Raw genomic sequence first — 27,471 nt, 5'->3', positions numbered from 1 at the left:
GAGTCCTGTATTCCAAGGATATGGGGGAAGAGAAAGCTCTACATGATGTGGAAAACGTGTGCGTGCATAGCAGGTACGAATCCCAATGCCACCTTGAATCCCCACCCCATATTGAAAACGTTTTTTTCTGCAAGACGGATCCCCTCTCTGCTTACCTTGCCCTGCACAACAAGGAGTTAAAAACCTTACTGCCCCCTATCCAAAAATCGTAACAGTAGTGTGATAATTATTAGTCTTGAAATATTCATTTTGTTGAATGTGCGTCCAGGTTAAGATGCCAGTTTTCTTGACACCTTCTAATCAGACTTCAGACTGAGAAAACAGTGACTGCACCTGCATCATCAGTCTTCATTTAGGAGGAGGTGACCAAAATCCAGCAAGAATATGCGCAGCAGTTCCCCTCTCTGAAGCCATTTTCTGCTCTTTTTCCCCAGGTTTTCAGCTCTGTTTTCGCTAGCTGAGTTGAGACATACCGGGTGTCCAGGTACAGCAGATAGAGATCACGCTGTGGAAACAAGTCCACTGAAAGAGGACTCCCAGGGAGAGCTCTGGTACATCACATCTGCTCTATGTATATGTAAAGCTGCTGGGAAGGATGAAGAAACAATTTCTAGCTCAGTGCCTTCAGGAGCTGGAAGGCATACAATCGAAGAATCTTTTCTCCATTAGACCAAGCAGTCTCTGGAAGTTTTTCAGTCTTTGCGCCGCCACAGTGGTTGATTGTTAGCAGAAGTGTCTGCGCCAATTTCTAGACAGGAACGCATGAGAAACAGTGAAAACCTTTGCAATGGAAATTTCTCTTTGGAATTTGCTCGGTTTAACACAGGGTATGCTTAGCTGATCTTCGCAGCACTGTGCAAGGCTCGTCTTTCTTACCGAGGGTTTGTGTTTGATAGAGACCCAATTTTTTTTTTTTCTCCTCCCTGCTGGATCTACAAGACAACCTAATGAAATATTTTTTAGATGATTTTTTTCTCTCTCCAGCATTAGAGAGAAGCATATGTATTGTTTTTTCTACTGGAGGCTAGATTCTCAGAGCAAACAAAAACCTGCCCTTGCTTTGAGAGCTCTTTTTATACAGTTAATGACTGTTGCCATCTTCAAAGCAGCTTCATTCCAGGAAGAAATACCTAGAGCACTTCTTCAAAAAAGCGAAACTGTCACTGGCAACTCCCTTTTCAGGATCAGATATAAACTTGATATTGCCAAGACATTTCAGATCACTTAAAATGATTGTAATATTTTGTTTAACTTCAGAAGTTACAGGGTTAAAAACAAGCCACTCAGAAATCAATTTTATAGCTGTTTATTTTCAGGTGATGCCTTACTATTTTACAGCTTCCCGTATTTGTAGTCTGAGGAAAAGGTCATGACAATGACTGGGACCAACCACCTCTAGCACTAGTCATACGTTAAAGCCAGATCTGAGAACTTCTAATAAAGCAGAGACGGCAGAACAGAGGAATTTCTGACCACGAGGCCCACTAACTTAAAGCTGTCAGAAGTAACACGTTCCCAATGTTATTTGACATCCGCTGTGCTGTACACAGACATTGTAATAAAACCTTTGTCTCAGTCCTGCAGGACATGACGAAGTAAGGCAACAGCTGAGATAAAGTAGTTCACAAGACATCATTTGGTTGTTCAGTGAGGAACCCAGCCCAGGCCTCCTAATTGTCAATCTCGTGCCCTATATTCTAGTGACACACTACCTCTCGTGAACAGAATAATTAACTAGAAGAGAACAGGAGGCACATGATTAGATCCTACAGCTTTCTATTATTTAGGATGAATGGAAACGAAGGGAAACACTTTCAAGAGAAGCAACTGGAAACATCTTTTTATGCAGAACATTAGAGTTGGCACAAGTGACCTTCCCAAAAAAGAGCTGAAGGGAGATGTATTCTCTGGTATGAAGGTTGCTATGTGCCTTCACCACATGAAACCAACGCGTTAACCAGCCTGGCAGAAAAGACTGAGGAGGAACAAGCGGTGTATTTCCACTCGGGTATAGGTATCATATCTTCCACAGTTCCTGATAGCCATATAAACAAGGTTAATCTTCAAAACAAATGAAAGCCATTGTAAAAGTGCCTTCCTGTAAATGTGCAGCTTTGCGTCTTACTTAAAGACACACCTCGCAGAACAATAGCTCAGCAGGTATGGGTACAGCCAAACAATGCACAGACTCCCTGTAGTTTCAAGTTTACATCCTGCAGGCACTTTTGCAAGAGTGGATAACAATGTATTTAGGTCGAAATCCGAAATTACAGAACTAACACAGAAAAGTAGGTCTAATGTTACTCATATTACCATCACTACAGCTATTCATAGCTAACCTTTGTATAGCCACTAATAATTTTGTTTATAATGTTACAGGTCAATTAGAAAAAAACAGCAACATTAATTTTTTTGAGTCTTTCATGTTGTCTGAGAACCCATTGAGGAGATTCAAAAAGCCCTATAGAAAGCCAATCACAGTGTTCCATTTTGTACATTATTACATCTCATCTCTTTCTTTAGCCTTTGAAATCCAGAATAAAGCTTTCATAAGGGCAGGATTAAGTCCTCATGTTAAGCCATCTCAGCTGTAAATGAGCTTAATATTGTTTTAAAACAGGTCTAACAGAATGGAGAAAAAAAATCGGGATGACAGTGTTTAATCAAAAAGTGTAATTCTTATGACTAATTATTAGCTTGATGTTTCATGTTTAAGAGAAACATTAATACATCATCCATCAATGTGTTCTAAATACAAAATTTTCCAGGTTATGAATGTGTGACCCAAGACAGAATATAAGCAGACATAATTAAGTAAGGTCAAATAGATAACTTGTACTAAGCTAGAATTTATACGCTCACAAACTCCCCGAGGCCCCTCTTCCCCCAAATTAGGATTTATATTTTGGTAATTCAAAACAATACCCTTCCTGCAGCATGCCGCAAGTGAATTTTAACTACTGACAGTAAGTCTGGTAGTCTAATCTAATCGTAAGCCTTTTAAAAATGTGGATATGGGGAAGTTAGGGTTTTAAACTGAGTTTATCAGAAATATTTCAAGGAGAAAGCAATATAGCCTACCAAAATAATTCTACATGCCCCTGTTCAGAGTAACACAGCACTCCATGGAACAAACTTATTTTTTTCAACTCTAATCATATACTTAGGGTGATAATGAAAATTTCTAGGTAAAATTTGCTTTTATACTGAGAAATTCATCTTTGAAATTCAAGATGATCAACACCTGTGAAATATCAAGAGTTCTAGAAGCCTCAAACCAGAGGAGCAATACATGTCGGCGTAGCCCTCAGACCCCACGGACAGAACCACGGGTGCGTAACTCAGCTCTTCCACCTTTTTCCCCTTTCGCCTGCTTTGCGTGTCATAGCCAGATGACAAACGGACAGTGTACACAGCCAGATGACAGACAGACCTCCTTATACAGCCGATAAAAGGAAACTGCATCAGCCGCAGTAGCACACCAAGAAGCACTGGCTTTCCCGGGTTACCGACGGACACGGTCTGTGCGTGGAGGTCACGAAATGTCCCGCACTGCGAGCATGACGTGTCACTGCAGCGGTGGCGAGAGCCGGGAGGCGTCACAGGAGCGCCCTGGCACAGGGGAGGCCGTGGCCCTCCTTGCTCACAGGCTCCCACACCCTCGGGCTTCCTTTCGCACGTGCCATTCCTATCATGCACTAAAATAATTCTTCAGGTATTACATAAAGAGCAAATGTCAACCTTGATTTTCATGTGTGTACACATGCACGTATTTGTGGATTATGCTGTTTATTCAGTCAGGTTACCTAAAATATGTTGAAGTATTTGCTTCCCTATGTCGTTGCCAACAAAAACGATGAATAAGATAAAAAATACAAGGGCATTACTTTTAGCCACTTGGTGATCTCTGTAAGCATATTTCAAAGCTTTCTATAGCACAGGTTACTACGCGTTTAATAAATCCAGTGGATTAGCACTATAAGAAAGAAGAAAAAAAAAAAGGAAAACAGACTAGCAAGGCATTAAACTTCTTTTTCTATTATTTTTCCAGGTCACAGAAAGGTTACATTTTTTTTTTTTTTGAGACGCTGAAAACCTGCTTTTGATCCCGCAGCACACAGATGCCATCCCTACGCTACATCGAGCTGGTTTCTCCAGAGCAAGCTTTCTTATTGGTAAGAGAAACACAAATACTGCTGCTGACTTGGTCGATACCAGCCCGGTGCTCTGAGCGCTGTGCTGCTAGGACAGCACCCGGGGAGAAGTTACAGGGACGCTGCTGAGCGGAGAGCACGCTCACCGGGCAGACGGAAGCACGGCACAAAGAAGCATTCATGTGCTTTAAATGAGGGAGGTGTAATTGTAGTCACAGCAAATGCTGAATACAGAGGCCAGTTCTCTCTGCCCTTAAGAAGTAAAGAACTATTTTCCAGATTTTAACTTTGATATAGAAATAACTACTTTAAAACAGAGAATGGATTCTGGGTCTATCTGAAGCAGCCTTTATACCTTACCTGGATAAAGTTTCCATTTTTAATGAGGGCAGGGCAGGAGGGTTTCCAGGCCTGTGAGTACTAGCTATGTGATGCAACATACCAGACCTCTCAAAATATCCGCATAGAAGACATTTCATCACACTGTCAACATTAACTTTGTATTACTGTGGTTTTGCTGGTTGTTTCAATCTTAAGTGTCCCTTTGAATTAGTTTAGAAAACAAAGAAAAAAAAAGGGGGGAAGCTTTCCCAGGAAGCAAGTACTAAGTACCAGGGAAGGTTTATGTTTATTTAGAGGTCTGTCATTCCTTTAAAACCTATTTCATAGTATATCTGTTAAAACTCACAAATAAGAGATCTTCTGTCCTGTTTTAGCTACATTCTGGAAGCCAATAGACAGGGTAGGGCATTCCTTCTTCAGCATAGCCCTGAACTTCCCAGGCTTCTCGTCTGCGAGCCTGTATTTACAGACTGTTTTTCTGAGGAAAAAATAATTTGTTTGCTTATGGCCTTGCCATGAAAGTAACTGATATCAAAAAGCAACAGACTCTTTAAGACCTACACTGATCCTAAAGGACAACCTTTATTGCCAAGTAGTCTCATTTTTCCAGTAATTTTACATGAATTTAGTATCTAAGAGAAATTAAATAGAAATATGACATGACACCAATATAGGTGGACTACTTGAAGTAATGAAGTTGACTTAAGTGTGTCAGAGAACAATGAAACAGTAAAATACTCCTGTAAAAGTTTTCGGAGACCTTTATACTGTAACAACATCTTCAGAAATATGAAAACATTTGATAATATGCCAGTATGATTGAGTAAACAGCAAAACAGAACAATCTCCAGAAAGCCTTCCTTTGGGCTTGAAGCTGCAAACGCATTGCAGCTGTAGGTTCATTTGCATGATTAAATACATTTGCAAATGTGAATGATTTCTGTACTACAACACACTGCACAGAATAAAGATCATGGATCTATGACTGCTATTGCTACTCAAATGCAGGATTTTTAAGGGCATTTTGCCTTTTTTTTTTTTTTCCCTTCGTGTGTTTTGGAGGGGCTGTTTGTTGAGAGAAAAAGTTTGAGTGCCTCCTGCCAGCACACAAAACACTTTTCATTCTGGTAGTAAGTAGGCATTTCTAGAAAGTTTAGAAGTCTACCAACATTAATCGGACTATCTTTTCCAGCGGATGCCTTGAATCACGCTAGGGTGTCCCTCCATAAATCAGATTATCAGCTTAGGACTCTAGCAAGCAACTTAATTCACTGTTAAGCCACTTCCAGGCTCTGGCCCCTATCAAGGAATGGCTTAAGCAGAGAACCACAAACCCCAAGCTCTCCGAACCGCGTTCTCATTAAAGCACACCGGGGGAATTATGGTTTTCGGAGAACCGAGCCTGCTGAGGAGGGGAAAAAAAAACAGTCTTAAAGCCTGCCTTGCCCTAAACCTGTTGCCCAAGCCCCTTGGCGTTATTCACGCCGTGGAAGCCAGCACCGAGCAGCAGGGCTCTGGCACGTTGGGACGGGCGAGCTTACTCATAAAAAGAAAATAAAAATTAAAAAAAAACAAGGAGCCGACTCCCTTTCCGCGAGAGGGGCCGTGGCTGCCTCCGTCGGCCGCCGTCTCCTCAGGCTCGGCGGCGACAGGCGGGCAGCGCCCCCCCCCCCCCGCGCTCACCTTGTAGGTGCTCTCCGTCAGCCTGTTCACCTCCTCAGGGTCCCGGGACATGGTGCCAGCAGGGAGAGGGAGGCTTCGTTCCTCCGGAGAGCGCTCACGGCCCCAGCGCAGCCGGAGCCCAGGCTGTTTTCCCCCCTCCTCGGCCGCTGAGAAACTGTCAAAAAGTTGTGGAACCAGCCGGGCAGCGCCGCCGCCGGGCGGGGACTGCGGGGCCGGGGCCGCCTGACGCGGCAGGACTGGCTCGGCGGGCGGGGCGGCGGCGGCGGCGGCGGCGGCGTTCGCCTCAGCGGGCCCTGCCGCCTCCACCTGGGTGCCGCCCGCTCAGGCCTCCTTCCTCAGCCTCCTCCTCCTCGTCCTCCCCGCCCCGCAGCCCCTGCGGGGCCTCCCTGCTCTTCTCAGCCTCCGCGCCCGGTGGTCGTGGAGACCCCTGGTGTGGGAGCGCGGCGTGAGAGGCTTTTTTCGGAAGGCAGCTCCGCGTTGGGCGTCCAGGGAAGCCGGAGGTAAAGTCTTCCTCTCAGCAGCTGAGTGAGAGTTCTGTGAGAGTTCCTGAAAGTTCTGTAAGAATTATTCGGTTTTCTCTTGTCAAACAGGGGAGGCCGAGGCTGGCTGTGAGGCAGGGGGTGCTCTCCTCTCTCCTCTCCCCCTTACACAACAGCCCTGCGCAAGGCAGAGCTGAGGGGGCCTCCCTTGGGACCCCTCAGGCCTGGAGGGAGATGTTTCCCCCTGAAAACATTTGTACACGCATGCAGAGCACCAGCCATGCTCCGTACTGCACCCTAAAGTTTTCTATTCCTTTTAAATACACTCCAATAAAACGAAAAGTGCCCCGATCATACTACTTCTGTGAAATGACTCACAAGGCCTTCGCGGGGACAGCGTGGGGGAAAGTCTGGGGTAACTTATTTTTTGTGGACCATAAATCGCCTGGAGATTGCGAGATTAATTCAAAGTATGCTGCCTGGAATGCCTTTCCGATAAAATAATACCAGCGCTATCTTGAAGGACTTTATGGGAATTTGATAATCTTGGGTATTTAAAGCTCAAGCCCAGCTTGGGATATTGTGCGCGTGTGGCATGAACACCCGTGCTCGTTGGTCGGGTCGCTGCCTCTCCCTCCCTTCTCCCCACTTTATTGCCGCAATAAAATGACACAGGGCATGCAACAAAACTGGACTTAGACCAGAACCCTCGAAATTGGACTCAGGCGTGGGAGGGGGTTGTTATCAGCTTTCAAGAGCTGTTAAAATGTTTTAATCCAAGCACATGGAGGTGTTTATTCCTTCACAACTACAGTTTACCTTCCGGGGGAAAAAAGTGAGCGGTTAGAGCATTATCTTGAACACAACTAAAGTGCTGGGGCAAGACGGAGTTGTGTCAGACTTCGCACTCCCAGGTAAAGTCCTTGCAGACTTCTAGTGTTTGCTGTATTCATCACCTTTCAGTAATAGTCCAATTTATGGTGTTGTCCTGTAATTACAGTGAGTTATTTGGGGCCCAAGTCTACAATTTGTGTTTGTACTAAGTAGCGTTTACTCATACAGACCATCCTTCTGAACGTGCTGTGGCTGTTTGCCTGAGCATGGGATGTAGAATCGCACTGTTTATTTCCCAACTATTTGTCTGGAAGGTTTTTTACAGCTCTGTGAACAGTTATTATTACTTTTGTGTGAATTTATGCTAATGAGTGAAAGGATGTTCCTCCCTAAAAGGCTGACGAAAATTTCAGGGAGCGAGTGCCCAAAGGAAGGTGTCGAAAAGGACTTATCCTTCCCTGGTGATGGCCAAAGGAGCTGGCCGTTACGTAGCAGGGAGCGTGTTACTCTGTTAGGGGCAAAGCATTTGTCTTATTTCCTCTGAACGTTATGGAGCTCCAGGAAACTAACTAGGATTCAGTGTGTTTGTTTCTAATCAGCACGCTAAGTTCAGTCATGGTAAATGGCAATGTAAGCATTAATGAAATATGCGTGTCTAAAAGAAATGATAAGGATAATTTATGTAGGTAGAATTGTTTAGAAATGTAATGATCTTAACATTCTCTAGTATCGTGCTGATGCGCGACATTTCAAAATACGTGTTTCTAAAGGTCCTTTTCTTTGTAAGCCAATGTAAATATTTTAAAGGTCTACTGAACTTCACATTCTCTCTGCCCTTCTTGACCTTTCCTAATAGTTTCTGCTGCCTTCACATATACGCAATTTTTTGTGTTTTTATGTTATCTTTTCTAAGTTTTTAGTGCTGTAGATTATAAAGACAAAGAAAATAAAGCCTGAAAATGTGAAGTAGTGGGGAAAGAAAAAAAACAAGAAAAAGTAGTTTTTAAAGAATACCCCAAAAGTGGAAAATGTAGGTAGAAAGGAAGACTCCTTAATTTTGGGTAAAGATTAAAATAAAAATGACCAGCATCAGCTGAGAAATAGAAAAAAGAAGTGTTAACAGAGAAAATAGCAAGACTGTCTTTTCTTTTAAAATAAAAGAACTAACAATACGTACTTAAAACTTTTGAAATTAAATTTAGAAATAACAAGTTGTATTTTTATTGAAGAAAACCTATCAACCTGTATTCCTGAAATTAGATGCTACAACAAATGCTAGTTACTGACACTAGTACAGAACAATGTGTGGAAAATAATTTTCATGTCTTTTTTATGTTTTCCTATATCATTATACACTTTTTTTTTTTTTCATTTGCAGATCCTGAGAATATTACATGTGTGTAGAGCATTTGGAAGCATTTTTTGCATTTTCTTTCTGTTGTAGTATTAGAATTATTAATAATAATTACTATTAATAATTTGCAAAATGGAAACCTCATTGAATACATCGGTATGCTCTGTCTGCATACCAACACAAGCATTTATAATAAATGGACTGAGATACTACTTTCATTTAGAAGTTTGCTTTATCGCATTTGTCAATAGCACTGAATTTTGGGTGCTGCAGTGTTTGAATACTCACATTTGTGCGTTTGTTTAATTGCTTCTTAGAGGCTCTGAAGAGTACTTGCTAACTGCTGTAGGGATGAGTTCAGAGCAGGAGTATAATTGTGAACACTCATCATATATGCTCTCTGAACTGATCGGAATTAAAATAATTTGACTACGTTTTTTGTAAGCTTACATTTAACGTGGGTGGTTTCAATGGCCAGAAAAGACAAAGAAGGGATTATTCTTAATTTGTTGGTGAGCCCGTCCTGTGGTCATTTGAGTCCTTGTACTGCATCTCAAGCAATAACTGCCTCTTGAGAATAGGTTAGAGGAGATCAGGTAGGTTAGTAGCACACCTGGTCCAGCCTCCTGTCAGGGTAGGACTAACTTCAGCGTTAGGTCACTCAGGGCTTTGTCTGGCTGAGTTTTGAGAGCCTCCAGGAGGCAGAGGGTGAGGACCCAACTGGAACAGTTCTGTTTGAAATAACCCGCAACTCTGCACGTAAAGAAAACCCTCTGCAGTGCTGGGGGAGGTATGCTGGTTGTGTTTTACATGGGGCTGTCTCCTGAGATACATCAGCCACCCAGCTGAGTTGCCTGTCCCTTGCAGGCATCCTCCATGTAGTAAGGAGAGCTTCGGCGCTGGGCTCTAACACAGTGAGTGCCTGTTAAGCAAACAGAACTCCTCTCCTTCCTCCCTTCTGCCTCACGCCTTCCAGACCTCAAAGAAAAATATTTGTAGGCCTGCAGTTGTGCATAATCCCCTTGATCCTGGCAGTTTAAGAGATGACTCGGACTTGCAGCCACTCCTGTGGTCCTTGCCATGGTGAAGATGGTTGGGGCCTCTCTCTGGTACGCGGCTAAGAGGAGCGGCGGGGTGGGTGCTGAGGCTGGCGGGATTGGAGCCTACGTTCCTGCACGTAGCTCTGTAAAGTGCGTGCTCTTGGTTTGAGTCCTGCCCTTGATTCCATGTTGGCCAGAGGCAGAATCACTTAGATCCGAGAGCAAAAGTGCTGTTGTGGGAACAGCTCAAAGTAAGCGCTTATATTTATTCCATGCAGAAGGCCAGTTCCCCTTTGTAGCACTTAAGCTTTGGAACAGGAGTAGCAGCAATGAAACGCTTCCTCACGCACTTGTCAGCTTTCTAGAGTTGTGAAGATTTAATGAGAAAATGGTATTATTGACATATCTTTTGAAAAAGTACATACTCAGAAATATTCCTTTGAGTAAATATACATATTGCATAAAAGTATTACTGATTTTAATGAATAATTGTTTTCCATAAGTTTTCCGTTTGCATGTCAGCAGCTTATACAAATACTCTTTGGTAACTATTTAAGTGTACTGTAATGACTCATTAACGTCAGCTCATCATTAGATCTTAACGTGTGTTTTAAACAGCATATTATGACTGCAACCACCTACATAAATTGTAGCTAAGCAGCAATCGCATATGCATGATATAGCCAGCTGCAGCCTGTTTCAGTCCCCGTGGTCATCAGCAGACATTTAACAAAAGAAAAGGTGTGTGTGTATATATATATATATATATATATGTCTACACAGTGCATTATTTAGTGGGATCAAACATTCAGAATCATCATCATAAAACTTTGTGAGCAGGAAATTAAAGTGACTTCATCAGCTTGTTTTTCTGATTGATATATATATTTCTCAGTCTTTTGAACAATGTGTCTCTAAAATAAAGTTTTTAAATACAAGATTTTTTGTTCCTCTGCTGGCACTTGCAAGGAACTTTTCAAGTATTTTAACCCCTTCAAGATGCTAATACAAAAGCCAAGTAAAACTGACACAAAGTGTCATTCAAAGGAAGCATTTAAAACTTTTGAAGGTTTACTGAACCTTGTGGTCTGATTTGGTTCTGGTTGGTTAAATGGAGTCAGTCCATTTTTAAACTGATGCAGACAAGCACAAAAATCATTTAATTCCATGCTGTTCATTGTCCTGAGCTGATTTCAGAGCAGATGAACTGTAACTCAGACCTCCAGGTCAATTCAGTAAGATACTGAGCTCTCAGATCAAGGAAGACATTTACTCAAGTGCTTAATTTAAGCATGTAATTAATTCACTGTACTTCGGGATGGGGCCGGGGGGGGGCAGAGAGAACGGGAATTCAAGGAGCTGCAAAATGCTTCTGATAATCTCTTCCTTCTCCAGAGTGCTGACATGGGGTGACAGATTTGTCTTTGAGATGAATGCTTTGGACATTTATATTTTATCTCAGTTGTCTCCCTTTGTGAATTATTTTGGCTATATTATAAGGTGAATTGTAACCAGTTTTCTTCTTTGTGGTTTTATTTTTGGGGACTAGAAAGAATGTATGGTATAGAAGAATGCATTTTCTTAAAAGACAAGGTGTTTTGGAAGTGCCTAGGGTTTAGACAAATTTAGGGTTCGAGGGAATTTAATAGCCAGTGCTATTAGCAATGCTAATCTTTATCTGCTGCTAATTAAAATATTTAATTCCAAACTGTTATACCCACATGTTCTGTGCTTGCTGAGTTCTTGCTGAAAGTAGCTGTGCTTGCTTTAATTCAAAGGCTGTGCCCACTAGATGGCGAGCAAGCTGTGCACGAGGGAACAAAACCTTTGTGCTCGAGGCTTTCTCGGGGTGGTTTGTACTGTAACGGGATAGACAGTAGTAGTAAGCAAATGGGGCAGCCTTTATATTGCTCGTACACTCCAAGGGAAAAAAAAAATCCAAGGCTGTGTAAGTGCTGTTAGGATGTTCGTGTTATTAGACTCTGAAAATGCCTTGGGATCTGTAACTTAGTTTTGGATGTCAGCATTAATAATGAGCCAACATCCTGGTGAAACTGTTGTTGCAAACTCCTAATCCGTTTAGGTTCCACGGGTTTATGAGGTGAGTCATGCCAAAAACGCAATATTTTAAATAACAGCATACTTATTATTCTTCCTTTTCTAATTTGTCAAGCGGGGATTAGCTGACAACAGGTGTGTGCGCGCGCTGTTCCAAATGGATGAACTGGTTTTGCCCGAGGCCGAGCATGGATACTGCAGCTGAACAGAGCACGTGCGTGTTGCTGATGTGACCGAGAGCAGTGCACTGGTAGCTCTCACCCCTGTGTTAATACGCAGTGTTTGTTACAGGGTGGAACAGAAAGGCCCCTGCTAGGGTGTGATGCTGGTGCTGGGCTAGGAACTGAACTTGTGCCAGGTGTACAGTGGCATTTCTGTGAGTGTTTGCAGAGATCTGGAACATAAATTTTGGTACTGTCCTTACCTCTTCCTTTTCACAGCTAGAATTTGATTATAGTTTGGCAAAAATCCTAGAACTGCATTTCCATATTATAAAGAAACTTGTAGCTCATTAACCTTCCAACCTAACCTTGTTAGCCTAACCTCTTTTATGCGGTCTTACTGTAATGGGGAATTACCAGAAAAACATTCAGGGAAGGTTGTATTAATAATAAACAGCTCAAAGGAAATACCATTACATTCTTCCTGTAACTTGTCAGTTAGCTGTTATCAGTACAGCTTCTAAAAATGTTACCAAAAAAAAAATCAGTTTCTATTTTTTTTGTAACAAAAGTGTGATTATTCCAAAGCCATACATGGAGGTTTTTGGATTGAGCCATACTGACGTTTCTTTGGATGGACGCCTTATGAGCCTGCCTGCTGCTCTAGTGCTACAGTGCTGCTCCAGGCAGCTGCAGAAGGAGAACATGACCCTGCTGGGCCCGCTCCTGCCTTCTGGACACCCCTGGCTGGTGCCAATGTGGTGATGCTTCTAGAGAATGTGAGGGCAGTAACGGTTGATGCTCAACAGCGCGGATCTGGGGAGCAATCTGCAGCTGCTGATGGATTTTCCTAACAAGGCCTACCACAAGTGTGAGGGCAGGCTGGAGGCAGCTGAGTGTGTCTCTGTAACAGGCTGCAGACGATGGCAGGGCCTGGCCGCACCGGGGCCTTGTGTCCGGCTTGCAAACAGCCTGAGAAGAGAGGTGGCTGGAGGCAGCACGCTCTTGTGCAAAGGCAGGAAAACGGTGTTTGGGTTGGACCGGCAAAGGCCGTTTTTGGAGGTTTTGATGGAGAGGGTGTTTAAACTGCTTGGCTGGAGGGTGGCAGCTCCAGGGTCAAACTACTGCAGTTCCAATCGCATTGGCATTGGAAAAACAGTGTGGTTAGGGAACTTAGAGTGGCTCTGGATGGCTTTTGGCCTCCTGATTAACTGTCGTCTTTGAAGTCAGTACAGTTCCTGTAGATTTGCTGAAAGAGTTTGAATTGACATTCTTCATCATTGCTGCTCCGCTTTCTTGTTTGAAAATGAAAACCTGAGGGCTGTATCACAAGGAAGGATTCCTAGCCTGTTCTGGGCTCTAGGCCACACTGACTGCATCCACACCAGACATCACTCGGTTTGGGACACCTCTGGGCTCCAGCTGTAGGGCCATAACCATTACTCTGTTGTGTGTTTTTCAGTTCAAGCACATGAACTAATGAGAGCTGTGCTGCAGCTTGCCCTAGCAGAATTTGCAAGGAGCGATGCTGCAGGCGTGCAGCGCGTGCCCTGGGGCTTGGCATGAGGGGTGGGAGAGTCTGCAGGAGGATGGAGCTTCCCAGCACTGCAGTGTCTGCTGGGTGGAGAGAGCCAACCCCAACGTGGCTGTGCTTCTGTGGCCTTCAAGGTGGGTCCTTGCAAGGAGCTTTTCTTGGGGTGCACCTCAGATTTCATCTGAAAGGTCGGCTTGTGGCACAAGAGATCCTGTAAGGTGCGTTACACAGGTGGTTGGAGGACTGGGATCTAGGAGTGAGCCAAGGAGCTTGTTTCTCATCCTCATCTCACAAATGAGAAGAAAGCATTTGGCTTATGAGAACTGTGCACTGAGCCTCTGACCTTCAGTGGGGTCCTAAGGCATAGTTCTTCCTTAATATTAAGACAGCAAATGATCGGAGGTACCTTGGAGTAAGAATTGGAATCGAACAGAACAGAGTAGAATTATTCTGTGTTGTGTTGTTCTATGGATGTTACAGCTGCTCAGTTGTATGGCTTCTGAGGAGGAAACAATTTCCTGCTTCTTTCTGAATGAGGACTGTAGTTTCAGCCTCAGGGCTTCCTGGGGATCTTTTAGAACTAACGGGGTGTCTTGGAACCAGAGGGCCTTGTGTCTGGGTGCAGTGGAGTTGCTTCTGTGCTGCTTAGACTGCTGCTCCATCCTAGCATTCACTGTACCGGATGTAAAGCTTCTCACTAACTTCAGGGGTTTCTAAATGGATGATGCGTTAACTTTGGACGCTCTTTTTCATGTAGAAGGGCTGTACAGTACTGCTTGGCCAAACTAGGAATGAAGGCATGTAGTAGATCTTTTGCCCGATCTTGTCTACGAGACTTGTGGCTATTTGTTAACTTCAGGACAAAAATTTGGTTAAACTAGAATTAATGGGAGTTTTCCCTGTATTTCAGTGAAGCTCAGCTTTCATCTTTTATTGCCTTGATTTGTGTTAAACACAAACTTTTAAAAGAGAAAACAGCAGAAACTCTTATACTGATAGGAAAGCGGTTGTGAAACAAAATTTGATACCGTTTCCTCCTCCTTGCAGTCTGAAATTTGTTGAATGTACCATATTTTTATTACCTGCTGTTCATCAGTTGGTTGTACTGCATACGGAGATGGAAGGTCTTTGTAAAGTCGTTTTCCATTAGTATTATCAAGGAATACTCTTATTTTCCAGCTAAAGCATTTTGTGAGGTTTTATCACTGCCCACATTGTTACTATCGTAATGCTGCTTAGCAACTAAAAGTAAATCAAAAGAACAACAAAAAAACCCTGAACCCCCATCTTTACAACAGAAGGGCCTAAGCTGTGAAATTTGGCTTTCTGTTTGGATCTGAAATTCCCCGAAGTTAGGGGATCTGTCAGTAGTTCTGTATACATGAAGTGTACAAAGCTGTCAGAATGGCCTGGTTCTGCTTCTGGGTGTTTTGTAGTTCCAGGTACAGACCGGGACACAGGGATGAAACGTGTAGTATTACCATACATAGCAAGAAAATAAAAAAAGTAATTCTGATCGTCCCCTTTTTTGGAATACCCAAAAAAGATGTAGTATTTTACTGGGAGTTTATTCTAGATCTGTGTACTAAGTCCCCTACCTCCCCCAGCTGACAGAACAGATGGTTCATCTATGCCTAAAATTTCTGAATCCTTCGAAATCCACACTGTGGGGAACTGAGGATAGGTCTTTCCTTCAAGAAGTCCCGTATCTCCAGTCCTTTTTAATTCTCTGCTTCGTGGCTATACGGGAAAATCGCTTCTAGTGTTAACCTGGTTTGTTGATTTCTCTGGAAACTTCTGAGGGTTGAGACGGCGTGCAGAATTAAGGCTGCTGATGGGAAATGTCCATGCAGGTAGTACTTCTTCAGCACTGCAGGAGGAATGTACAGGCAGAGCGTCTCCACGCTCTCTTCCCCACGCTTTGCTGTATAACCCCACAGCCTTTCAGCAGCAGAGCTCCTTTGTTGTGAGATCTGTGTTCTAGGGTGTGTGACCACTTTAGATCTACCTATAGCTCACAGGCAACTCTATAGGCAAAAAAGAATATTGCAAATAATGAAGGTAAGGGTAGAGCTGTAATAGTCAGTGCAGTGATGACAATGGAACAAGGTCTGGCTAAGGAAAAGGCTGAAATCTGTTTATTATGGTTGGCTATGTATTCAGAATGGAATAATACTATAAAAAGAATAAAAACATCCTTGGCAGTCAAGGACCAAAATCTACTCGCAGAAAACAGAAGGTGAAGGACAGCACAGTAGCAAATGGACAAGGAGATCGTGAACAGCTTCATTGGTAGCCCCAATGAAAATAGTTACTGGAGTAATTGCAGGCAAGGAGGGAGAAAAGGATAGCTAACATCGTTTGATTTTTCCTTCACTGTGGGGAATTTTCCAAGACTTGAGGGGAACTATGGCACCTGCCTGGTGTCACGTCAGGAATGATGTCCAAATGACCAAGTCAAATAGGCTATGTAATTGGGAGCCTAAAAGAACACACTGCTTACTTTGATGGATAACTTTTCAGAGAAATGAACATTTTGTTTTGGTGATTCACCAGCTAGCAGCTGGATATTTTTCCCAAAATATTCAGAAATACTCATCTTGCTAAGTGCCGCCAACAATTTGTGCTGTTTGGGTAATGCTAATGGGTTAATGTAAAAATGCGTAATATTTGGTTAGTTCTTTCTTAGTTTGTGGGCCAAAATCGCATTTCTTCTCCAGCAGCAGCAGAAGGCAGTTGGAGAGGCAGTCCAAGTGGCTAGGTAGGAATTCCATTTAGTGTCCATTGTCCAGTCTGTCAAAATTCCTGAGCAAAATGGGAGCTGGAAAGTTGTTTCTGCTTCTGAGTTAGTCGTGGCTATCAGCACAGTTCACCAAGAAAGTAGCAGCGTATGAAGTAGGGCAATGCAATAGCTCGAGCTCTGTTTGATGTTACTGCCGGTCTGACTCACGGTGATCTAGATTTTACCCCAGCTGCCGAGGAGTTTGAGGTCTGAAGATGGAGCTTCCTGGTGCCACCCAGCCTGTAGTATCAGGTACGCTGCAATTCCTGGGCTCCTTCCTCTGTGCCAACTTGGAGCTAGTCTCTTATTCTGTCTCTTTTTTTAATTTCTCCTGCCCCATCCACAGCTACTATTTACCAATATAATAAGTACCGTATAAAATAAAGCAGGCGCACACATGCCCACAAACTAACAGAAGGCCTGTTCCCCGTTTTCAGCTGTCTAGCATTATGTTCCCTTTCTTCTTGCCTTTTCTGCTCATTTTATGGCTCTTCCCCATCTCAGTTTCTCTCTGCACTTGTTGATTTTAGGTGTAATATTTCCCATATCAAATTTAGAGCTATAAAAATAGGCCACAGTGCAGAAAATATTTTAGAGAAGGGCTGTTATAGCTGAATTAGTAAGGTTATGTGTTGGCGAGTAGTGACACATTAATTTATCTATCCGCAGGGAATTGTTAGTGAAGTTTCTTGTTTATGCCCTTTCACTCTTCCTCCTGATTCATTCTCACCTGTTTTCTGGGATTGTAGTGACTCTATAGAAATAGAACGTGACCTAAATAGCTCGGATTCACTACAGCACAATTATCATGAAGCAAGAGGGCTAGCGGATACATTTTAAATGAGAATGTAACAGTAGATAGGTGGCTCTTTATTTTTTATGAAAGCGTGAAAATTCGAGTAACATATTTATTAATTTAAGGCAACTCGGGCTGCAGCTTGCTTGATATGCCTGCTGTACATACGGTGATGCGAAGGGAGCCGGAAGCAGCATCCTTCCCACTCCTTCCTCTTGCTTTTATTGATTTAAGTGAGGCTCTTGGGTATCTGATCCTATCGTGATGCCTGAAGATTTATTTCTGTGACTCCCCATGCATCAGCATGATACTATTCCACTTGTTCTCGAGAGAAAATAATTAAGCGAATTACTAACGCATAAAATACTCAAGTTAAAATGCTTAAATATTCCATTTGATGCAGTTATATATAGCTTAATGTAATTTTTATCAGACCAAAATAAGTGCAATATCCTCTTAGTCAGAATGCTTTGTGCAGGATCCTCTTAGTCAGAACGCTTTGGCTTTCATCTCCATTAAATGGGATACTAATTAACAGTTGATTCCAATTTTGTCAAGGTTGCTGTGTTGTTATATTCTTAAACAAGCCCAGAAGGTGAAAAAGGTCTACCCTGCATATAAATTAAAACTAATCATTGGAGGTCAGTGCAATAGTGTTGTTACCATATGTGAATGCAGACTTTTGAACTGCAGTTATAAATACTGTGCTATTATACAGGGCTTCTAAAATGAGACAGGAGCTTAATCTATTGACTGATTTACAGCACAAGTTGCTCCTGGGGAAGGCATGTTAGTTCAGTTTAAGTACAGTTATTTTCTTAGTCCTGAAATTGCTTAAATGCCATTTATTCCAGTGAAACAAACTCTTTTAATGTTTGGGTTTCTCCATAGTTTTTAAGAGGATAAAAATCTGCGATAAATATTGTGAAACATTTTGTTACGTCTTTTTTTTTTTTTTCCTGGATACAGTTCTGTTCAACTGGGAACAGAACTATCAGTTCCTCTTTCTTTTTTTTCCCCTCCTTATTTTTGCCTTTTTCTCTTGATTCGCTATGGAAACAGGCATTTTAGCTCCCAAACTTTGTAGTGGAAACATAGCTCGAAACCCTCCTTTCTATTGCAATGCATGTGTGTGTCTGTGTGTGTCTGCTTGTATTCAAGTAAGCCAGCACTGAACATAACGTGCGCTACAAGGACTGCATCCTAATACTCATCCATCTTCAGGGGACTGTCCCAACGATTCCTGCTGTATCACTTTCCCTCTGTACTTACACATCTGTGTAACAACTGTGCTGTGCAGGAAGTCGAGCACCGACCACACGTGAGAGTGACACGAAGAGAGGGAGAACGAATTTGTCCAGCAGAGTGGCGTATGCGTAGATTGCGTGGTGCCGATGCCCGCTTCCTTCACAGCAGTCGTTGTGTGCTAAGAGCTTGGTTTAATTCTTGCTAATTTCATGAGCTGAAACAGTATCTAAATGCAAAATTTACCTCTTGTGTTTCTTTCCTGTGGGACATGATAAGAAAATACAAACTATACCATCACTGTTTTTTTGTTTTGCATAGTGGAAGAATGCAAAGCTGAAAGCTTGTGATCTACTGGCAACATCACCTTCCTGTTGCAGTCGTAAAACCCTATGTATTTTATAGATAAAATATATTGAAGCTAACAGTGGTGGCATTTACTTCAACATTGTACATTTTTATGCTTTGGCTCAGAGAGGAAAATGAAAAATAGATTAAGCTGTAGTATATTGTTGATTCATGCTCAGTATTGTACCCAGTCTCCATATAACAGAGGTTTTGAGCAGGTTCTGTGCTCCAACAGTTTCACAGCTCAAATCAATTTAGCAGATCTATGCGAAGTGCGAGAAGCTAATAAGTTTTGTTCATCTTTAAAGTAGCTTTTGCGTCATTCTGTCTGTCCCCGCCAATGCTTTTCTCACCTTGACGCAGATGATGAGCTTTGGGTCAGAAGAATCTAATGCTAATTAACATTTCGGTCATAGAAAGACGTGCAAATGCAAGAAGAAAACAGATATGCCAATGTTGATCTAAAACGTAGAAGGTAGGAGTGCATTGCTGAGGTATCTTACATCTGAGTAAAAAGGAGGACCTTTGTTTTTTATCTAGAACTGAAATGGATAGACCTTTTGGCACCTGGCAACTGGCAGTTATACAAGTAGTATGCTAAGTTAAATTTTAACTTTGATATTATTTGTGTTTTAAAAGAAAAAAGATGTGCTAGTATTTTTGGAACATAAATTGAAAACATTTCAGTGCTTGTAAGAATACCACAGTATAACAAAAATACACTGTGATAACTTATACAAACAAACAAACAACAACAACAACAACAAAAACAAGATCTTATTTATTGTTGTTTCTCCAAACTGGTAATTCATTGTCTGTTTAAGGAGGCAGTCCTTAATCTCTGATCACACTTGCTTTTTGCAATACTTTTGTGGTTGTCTGGATCTGTAATGAAGTCCACTTGCATGGAATCAAGTCTGAAGTTTGAGCCACATTTGAGTTTGATTTTTTTTTCCCTTCTGGTTATGGTCCAGGACAAGAGAAGAACCTCGTATATTTTCAGAGCAGAAGCCAATTGGTAATAGGCATAAAGAGTGGAAAGACAGCGGCCTGTCATATCCTGCTCTCAGCGGTACCTGCCAGTGAGCTTATCTTTGTTGTCAGCTCCTCAGGCTCGCCAAGCAGCGTGTCTGGTTGTTCTGCTTTGACAAAGATAGGTGAAAGATAGAGCTCCCAGTCTTTGTCTTCTCCAGTCTTTCTTCGGTGTGATGCTTTGTCCAGGATATGGAATTTGTCTGTTATATCCTCTCCATTGGTGGGCTTGGAAATTTGCACATTCCCACCGTTGAGACAGGAGAGCAGGAGAAAGGACCCAGGTCTACACCTGGTAGAAGATTGCATTCACTGTAACCTGCCGCCATCTCTTTGTTTCTTTGTTCTTATTTTTAGGTCTCTATTATAAAGCATAAATACTTGTGTAAGTATAAATATATGCTTAACTATTGGCATGATGCAGACTAAAACACGGAGGTGGCATTTGAAGGGTGAGATAACTTCTTATGCTGTAAAAGATGCTACCCTAGTAAATAGCTACTGCGTGGTTTATTTCTGGAAGACACTGCATGGAGATGGTGTGATCCCACCTGAGTCTCAACGCTGTGCTCTTCTTTCCCACTGGGTCACACCAGGTACCCTCCTGCACCGAGCTTTACCTGGGCTCTGCATCTCTTGTTGTAAGTGACCTGGCACTGAAGCTTGGGTGTCACTTAATCTACCTCAATAGACTTACTGTGATAATATATTATCTTTTATTTCTTCAGGAACTGCTGAAGCTTTTTCCTGCACTGTTTCTCATCATTGTGTTAAAGCCCATCCTTGCACGTTTTGCCCGGCTCTTGTATGAATAACTTTCTAGGCAGTGTAAATTTGGGGGAGTTTGGTTTGGGGAAAAGTTTGCAAAACGAAGTTGTAAATGTTTGGAAAGTGTTTAAACTGAGAACAGTTTTGCAAGTTTCCCTTGGAGGTTTAAGTCTGATAAACTTACAGAACTGAAATACATTTTTCAATTTGTATTCAAATAATGCTTCATTTTCTTTATTATGGATTTTTAAAATCTCCAAGGATAACATTTCTCCATCAATGTCTTCTTTACAATAAGCCCAAACATAGCCATTGACCCTGAGAATTTTCAACAGAGGAGAACAGGGGAGGCAATAAGTGCAATTTCAGCCCCCGTGTACCAGCCATCTCTTAATGTGCCAACTGTCACAACCTCTGCTAACTCTGAAGAACTCTGGTCTTCGAATGATAGGAAGTCTAGAAATGACATTTATTTTGAATGTGTTATAAAATGACAGCTAATGCATTTCAATTATTCAGGAATATAATGTCAGATCCAAAAAGGATTCTAAGCTGATTAAATTTAGCCATAGTGTAGGCTCTTCTGTCTAAAATCGTGATCCTAAAACATCATGAGACCTCAACTTCAGGACAACTGAAGCTGCACTTTTTTCAGTCATAAGTGACTGAAAAATATTTGAGATTCATTATTACCGGGCATAAGGAGGGGATGAACTAGATAATAACTTTCTAGTGATTCATGAAGCCAGCTGTGAGAGGAAAGCTTTAGAATCTAGACCTTATTCTTGGTGCTGTTTCTATATTTTATCTAGTTACTTTTTGCTTATGCAGTAAGTTTTTTAACATGAAATACAGGAACAGCTGATACTCCAACCATAATCATTTTTGCATGAGAGATGTCAATTACGGCTTTAAGTTACTTCACCTTGAGGCAGGTCTCAAACCTGGGTAGCAACTACACCAGTGATACACTATTAGAGGCTTTTTAAAATAATCTTGCTGTAAGTTGTGTTCTAGCTAAGGAAAAATGAAAAATGAAGAAATTAGGCTTCAAAACCTAGATTGTGATAAATTCCTAGTGGAAGTTTTAGTGGAATTCTTACAAAAGTTTTCAGAGTAACAGTTACAGCAAGACTGTAATTCCCTATTACCAGTTGTATCTGTGCCAGAGATTCAAAGGTACTCAGGTTTACAGTTACCCTTTTAAAAGATAACAATTTGTATGAGGAAAATATGAATTGTTGTTGAGAGCCAGGAAAGTGGTTGAGAATACCGTAAAAGATAACACAAACACGTTATGTATGTATTTATGAGTGATATTTATATAAAGCAATTCAAGGGACAAATCAGCATAGCTTCTATAAAGTTAAATCACATCTTTCCAACTGCTCCAAGTTCTTGAAGGGTTTAATGAAACGCAGACTAAAAAGAGAACTGGGAGCTAGAATATATTTAGGCATTCGGAGGGCTTCTGCTAGTGTAACTATGTATACAAAGTTATTAAGGAGAATTGGAGTAACTAAGGCAGGGGGAAGGTTCTGCCAGTTGTGCAAAATGCATGAAGAGGTAGGAAACAAAGAGGTCTGGCTGGAAAGGTCTAGAAAAGAGTCAAGCACTGGGGTTCCCTGAGGCTTCACCCACCAGCTGTTGTAGTGCTGTGTTATCTTTCTGGAGTAAGGCTGAGATGTGTGGTGTGCCGATACTTTGTAATGCCACACATTTATTTAAATTAGGCAATATTAGAGAAGATTACGAAGGGCTTCATGAGGATGTAATAGGACTTGGTAATAAGATGTCAGATTAAATTCAATTTAGAGGAGTGCATGGGAATTAAAATATGAATGACTTCAGCATGCTCAGTTCCAAATTAATCCTTAAGAAAAGCGTATGATATTATATTGGATTATTTGAGAAACAATGTTTTGATTAACTAAAGCTTACAGTAAAAAGCTCAATACAGGCACAGATATTTTAAAATTGTCTGGGCTTGATTGCTGCTCACTGACTATACCGATTCGATGAAGTGGCCCAGGTGCATGGGGCCCTGCCAGGTTCGTGTGGCTTCATACCAGCACATAAGTGTCATCACAGCTTGGCAAGCCTGTGTCTGGCTTGTAGTTTTAAAAGTAAATTTCAGATGTTAATATACATTTCTTTGTTGTTGTTGTTGTTTTTCCTGAAAATGAGAAAAAATAAATACATCCCAGCTATATTGAGGACATGGGTTTTCCAAAGCTCCCTCTTCTGAGGGCAGATCAAGGAAATTCAGGGAGGTGCCTGCTTTAGACATGGGCTCAGTTCTTGGCTCCTGAGCGGCCAGGGGGACGTTCCAGTGTCAGCCTTTCAAAGCTAAACAGAGAATTTATCACCTCATTGGTAAAAGCTTTAAGCACACAGATTGCTATAATATTTGAAGTAGAAAAATAGATCTGTGCTGAAAATGATCTTTGTGGATGTTTTCTGTTACGCCAACTAGTTACAATAATAGGCTGTTTCACAGCTCCCCAATCAGCAAAATTTAGTTCCATGGAGTCAGAAAAACTATAAATATTTTAGATGTTGGGGAGGGGGTGAAGAGCAAGTACATGCTCTTCTCAGAGAGGGAAGGAGAGTGAGGAGCCTTTGAAGGATGACCGACATGGCCTACATGCTGGGCAGGGAGGTGTCACTGGCCAGCTAACGTGAGCTGGCTGAGTATTGCTCACTTTGAAACCCGCAGATGTGACTTAAAGCAATGGACCAGGTTCTTCTGTCTTCCCAGGATCCATCTTCTGGGGTGTGAGGGGTTACTTAACTCTAGTTTTTATAAAAGGTAATGGTGCCATATCTTTTTGGTTCTGGCATTGGCTCTAGGCTACTTGTTCAGGAGGAGGCAGGCTGGGATTCCTCTCCTTTCCTACTGCTGAAGATCCAGATCAGGGATGCTGTGGTCACAGGACAGTGTGGTGAGAAGCCAGCGCATTATCTTCTTTGGCCTGCAGAAGCTGGGCCACAATGGAGCTAGGAAAATGGGCCCAGAGCAAAAGCACGGTCAGCAGTGCCTGATCCTGCCATCTGTTTATCAGGGAGTTATCTGGGCAGGGAGTCACTGGTCAGAAACTGGAAGTAATCCAGGGATCTGGGAGTGCAACCAACAATTTTCCCTTCCTCGCTGAATTCCACTCTGAGGGGTACTCCTGCTGTCCCTATGAGTGAACTGTCACTGTGAGGGGCTTTTGCAGAGATTTAGGCAGAATGGCAGTGTCTTCACTTATAATTTCTGAATTGTAATTAGCTAGGAATAGACAATGAAATGCCTCTGAACCTATCAGAGTTTTGGTGTTCAAAACATGGGTGTTGATTGAATTTAAGTGCTGATATTTTTACTATTGCTGGAGAACAGATTTCTGGGTTGTATTGGATTTAACCAACCTCAGGAAGGCTATTCCCATAAAGACATGTAAATTCCCAAGCGTCAAGCTGGGTGAGCTTGATGTAGCCCTACAAGTACGTGGTAATACTATAAGCATCAATTTTCACTTTCCGTATGAAAAAAGATGGCTGAATTAATGTCTCTGAATGCTGAAAAGTAACAGCCCTGAACTGCAACCAAGAGAAGGAAATTTCAGCCTCGTGATGAAAACCAGTATTTTTCAGCCTTGTTTAACTCTGCTCCTTTCCTGAAGCCACAGGAGACTGTGCTGCAGATGGAAAGCACAAGATCACCTGCAAGATTCACAGATCTGTGTGTTATAATGAAAATTCTGCTATAATCTGTATATTGTGGCTGCTATCAAGTATCTGCAGTAAGAGCACTTACTTACAACTCAGTTGTTGCAGATTTGACCCTAGGTCTTTTGTAACTTCTCTGCTAGTATATAGCGTAGCTCCTCTGGAGAGCAAAGGCAAATCCAATTTAAAATCTTGTCTGGGGAATGATGTTATCTTAAAAACAAACAAACAACAATATAAACAGAGTTAGACAGTACTCAGCAATCTGATTTTTATGATGCCTGTTGCTCCTTGCTATATTGTATGTTTATATGAGGAAGAAAGTGTTTTTAAGTGAACCAAAACACAAGTTTTTTGGATTATAATACCCCTTCAAATTTCACCAGGAACTTCTGATATCATGTACGCATATATGTAGGCATTATATACATGTTTATTTGCCATTTGACTCCTTATAACTTTTTAAAATATCCTGAAAAAGCTGCAAATGTTGTAGGATAGTAAAATTACCACAGGTATACATAACTAATGAAATGATATAATCTTTAATCTTAATTAAAAAAATAATAATCAGATGGCTGCATACGTATTCCCTTTGATTTCTCATTTGCAGTTGTAGGATAAAGATCTCTTCTAGGTTGTTCCCTACCTGTCATTTATTTATATGAAAATAATTCATGGTAAGCCTAAGTGCAAAGTATGGACACTGGATATTAGTGCCTGTGTTTTGTTACCATCTTTCATATTTAATACATTGAATCTATTAATATCAAAGACAGTCTATAGAAATATGGAGAGCTGATACCACAGTGACAATGGGGGGGATGGGGGAGGGGGGGTCACAACACTAATAAAAGAAACTTAAAAGGTCATTCGTTTGGGAAGTAATGGTATTAAATCTGCAGTGGTTTACATAGTACAGAAATGAATTTTTTTTGATTTTCTTCAGGCCTTTGAAGATATTCCTATCCAAGAAAACTCTGCAGACTATACTAATAATGAAAAGCTAAGTGATTTGGAAAAGTGTTTTCTTTTGGTAGAAACTTTCAATTCAGAACTCCAGGGAAAGAGCTTCCCAATTTGTAAGTAGAGTGGGTAGAAGGAAAAAGGAGTGCTGCTGACCTGATTCATCAATAGATAATATAAGGGAGATTTAATATAATATGCTATTTAATATATAATATATATACTATATAATATAATAATAAAGCAACAGCACCAAAAGGGAGGAACAGATTTTGATGTTTCCACAAGGAAAGAAATAATGACAGTCATGAAAAATCTTAAGTTCAGAAAGAAATTTCTAAACACAGAATTTTGGCTGAGGAGGAATTATAGTCTTATGACTGTGAAATCTAAGAGAGGAGTTGTAACTCTTTTCTGGCATTAAGCAATGAATTTAACCACCTGCTCAGTTTTTCCATCTGATGCCATATTGTTTGGATAATGCACAGCGCCTATGCTGGTAGTTTGTCATCAAAACATTAATGCAAGGTCCAATTATACTGCCAGTCTCAGGCACTCTGAAGCAAGACAGATTTCCCCAAATCAAAGGGCTGGCTTAAAGTGAAACACGAGGCTTTAAACTTGTTTGGTGTTATTTTTATTTTAGGTTTTTAAATGGAATTTCATAAAAGAGATTAGTAACAATGCTAAGATGAGACTGCATGTTGAATTTAATGTATGGAACCTTATATAAAGGGTAAACATTTTGGCCTGATTTATTTTAAAACTTGCAGAGTTTGGATTTTAATCCAGAAAGAAAATGGGTTTCAAAGTCAGTATTGTGTTCAGGCTCGTCTCTAGACATGACATACATTTTTCCAAGTCTTAAGAGTATGCAGACTGCAGAGATATATATAGTTGAGATTATAAATGTAACATAGTGTGTGACAGTTTTTGCAGAAACTTTTCATTGGTTTTATTTGTTGATACTTTACTTAGTACATGTGCCTTTATACATTTTAAGCAACTGAATATATTTAATCTATGCATAAGAGCTTAATTAAACTGAAGAGGACAACAATCCCAGTTAGATCATGATGGGATTAAAAAGGAAGGCCAAAACATACAGTTGTGGACAAATACTGGGAAACTTCCTATGTATTCATAAAATTGTCGCTACAGTGTGTTCCAAAACTCCACATCCCTTAACCAAGAATCTTAGCGCTTCCAATAATGTCATCCACGTAACTAACGAAACTCTGACCCTTAAATTGAATTGTGCTGCCTTACATATACACATTGATTTGCTGTCTGCTGAGGAAGTAATAGCCTGCTCATTGTCTGACGACAATTCGGGCATTCTTGTCATTTTCTCTGTTGGTTTATCTGTACCTACCTACTGCGTAATACTCTTGGAGAGGACTTTTGCTCTACTGCAGTTCTGCAGCAGTCTTCGTGTAGTTCTTGGAGTCCCGTTTGTACGCCGTGTGAAATATTTCCTGTCAGTAGCCATTTATGCTTGGGCTCTAGTGAGACTGCTCACCTTGTCAAGTGCTTATCACCAGGTAATATGAAAAGTTCTGTATTTTAGAGAGAGGACATTGATCACTTCAGTTTTGTGTTAATAATAACTCTTTTCAAATCACCATGGATAAAGGATGTCCCAATTTTTTTCATTGCTGGCAAGAGAAGTATGCCTAGTCATTGCACTTAATTTCCGCTATGGTTGTAGCATCTTATACTGATGAAGTTCAGTCTTAATTTTTAGTTATCTCTGGATGTTTAAAAATTTGTTTGAACAGTTTTTAATCTAAGGTTTTGGTGCCATCTAGAAGGACATTGCTCGCCTTTTCCAAATGTTCACAGAATTGTACGGAATTCTGTGCTTTTGTACTTTCTTCCATCAGCACAGCTATGTCTGTCACTTACATCCAAATAATGTACGACCAGCTTGCTTTGCAACACAGAGGATCAGTATAGCCTGCTTACTGGTACAGATATGAATATTCAGTAGGGAATGTATGTTCTTGCGGTTTCTGCGGTCCTTGACCTGTGACACTGTGAATCTTGTGGCCTACAGATGTTTTCCAAATTGTGTGGTCCCTGTTTATGCCCATTTTGTTTGCTTCATGTAACTCATATTGCATCCTTTTCATCTTTAGACTCCATGGAAATAATTCTGGGGGCTGTTCAAATCGTAAGCGT

At 41.3% G+C, this 27,471-nt stretch overlaps 1 protein-coding gene and 1 long non-coding RNA gene across 2 annotated transcripts in view; one reads left to right on the top strand and one right to left on the bottom strand.

Annotated features, from left to right (window-relative positions):
• BAIAP2L1 (BAR/IMD domain containing adaptor protein 2 like 1) overlaps window positions 1-6,465 on the bottom strand; it is a 40,214-nt gene extending 33,749 nt beyond the window's left edge. Inside the window, exon 1 of the mRNA XM_048065568.2 lies at window positions 6,180-6,465. Within this exon, the coding sequence (XP_047921525.2) occupies window positions 6,180-6,230 (51 nt within the window). The 5' untranslated portion in view covers window positions 6,231-6,465. The remainder of the gene's footprint in view (window positions 1-6,179) is intronic.
• Window positions 6,466-6,476: 11 nt separating this feature from the next.
• LOC136786424 (uncharacterized) overlaps window positions 6,477-27,471 on the top strand; it is a 32,076-nt gene continuing 11,081 nt past the window's right edge. Inside the window, exon 1 of the long non-coding RNA XR_010825034.1 lies at window positions 6,477-6,679. This is a non-coding gene — a long non-coding RNA (uncharacterized lncRNA). The remainder of the gene's footprint in view (window positions 6,680-27,471) is intronic.

The sequence above is a fragment of the Anser cygnoides genome, chromosome 15 (assembly GCF_040182565.1).
Source record: "Anser cygnoides isolate HZ-2024a breed goose chromosome 15, Taihu_goose_T2T_genome, whole genome shotgun sequence".
Taxonomy (NCBI): domain Eukaryota; kingdom Metazoa; phylum Chordata; class Aves; order Anseriformes; family Anatidae; genus Anser; species Anser cygnoides.
Note: the sequence above shows the minus strand (reverse complement) of the source record. Positions and strands in the feature narration are given on the sequence as shown.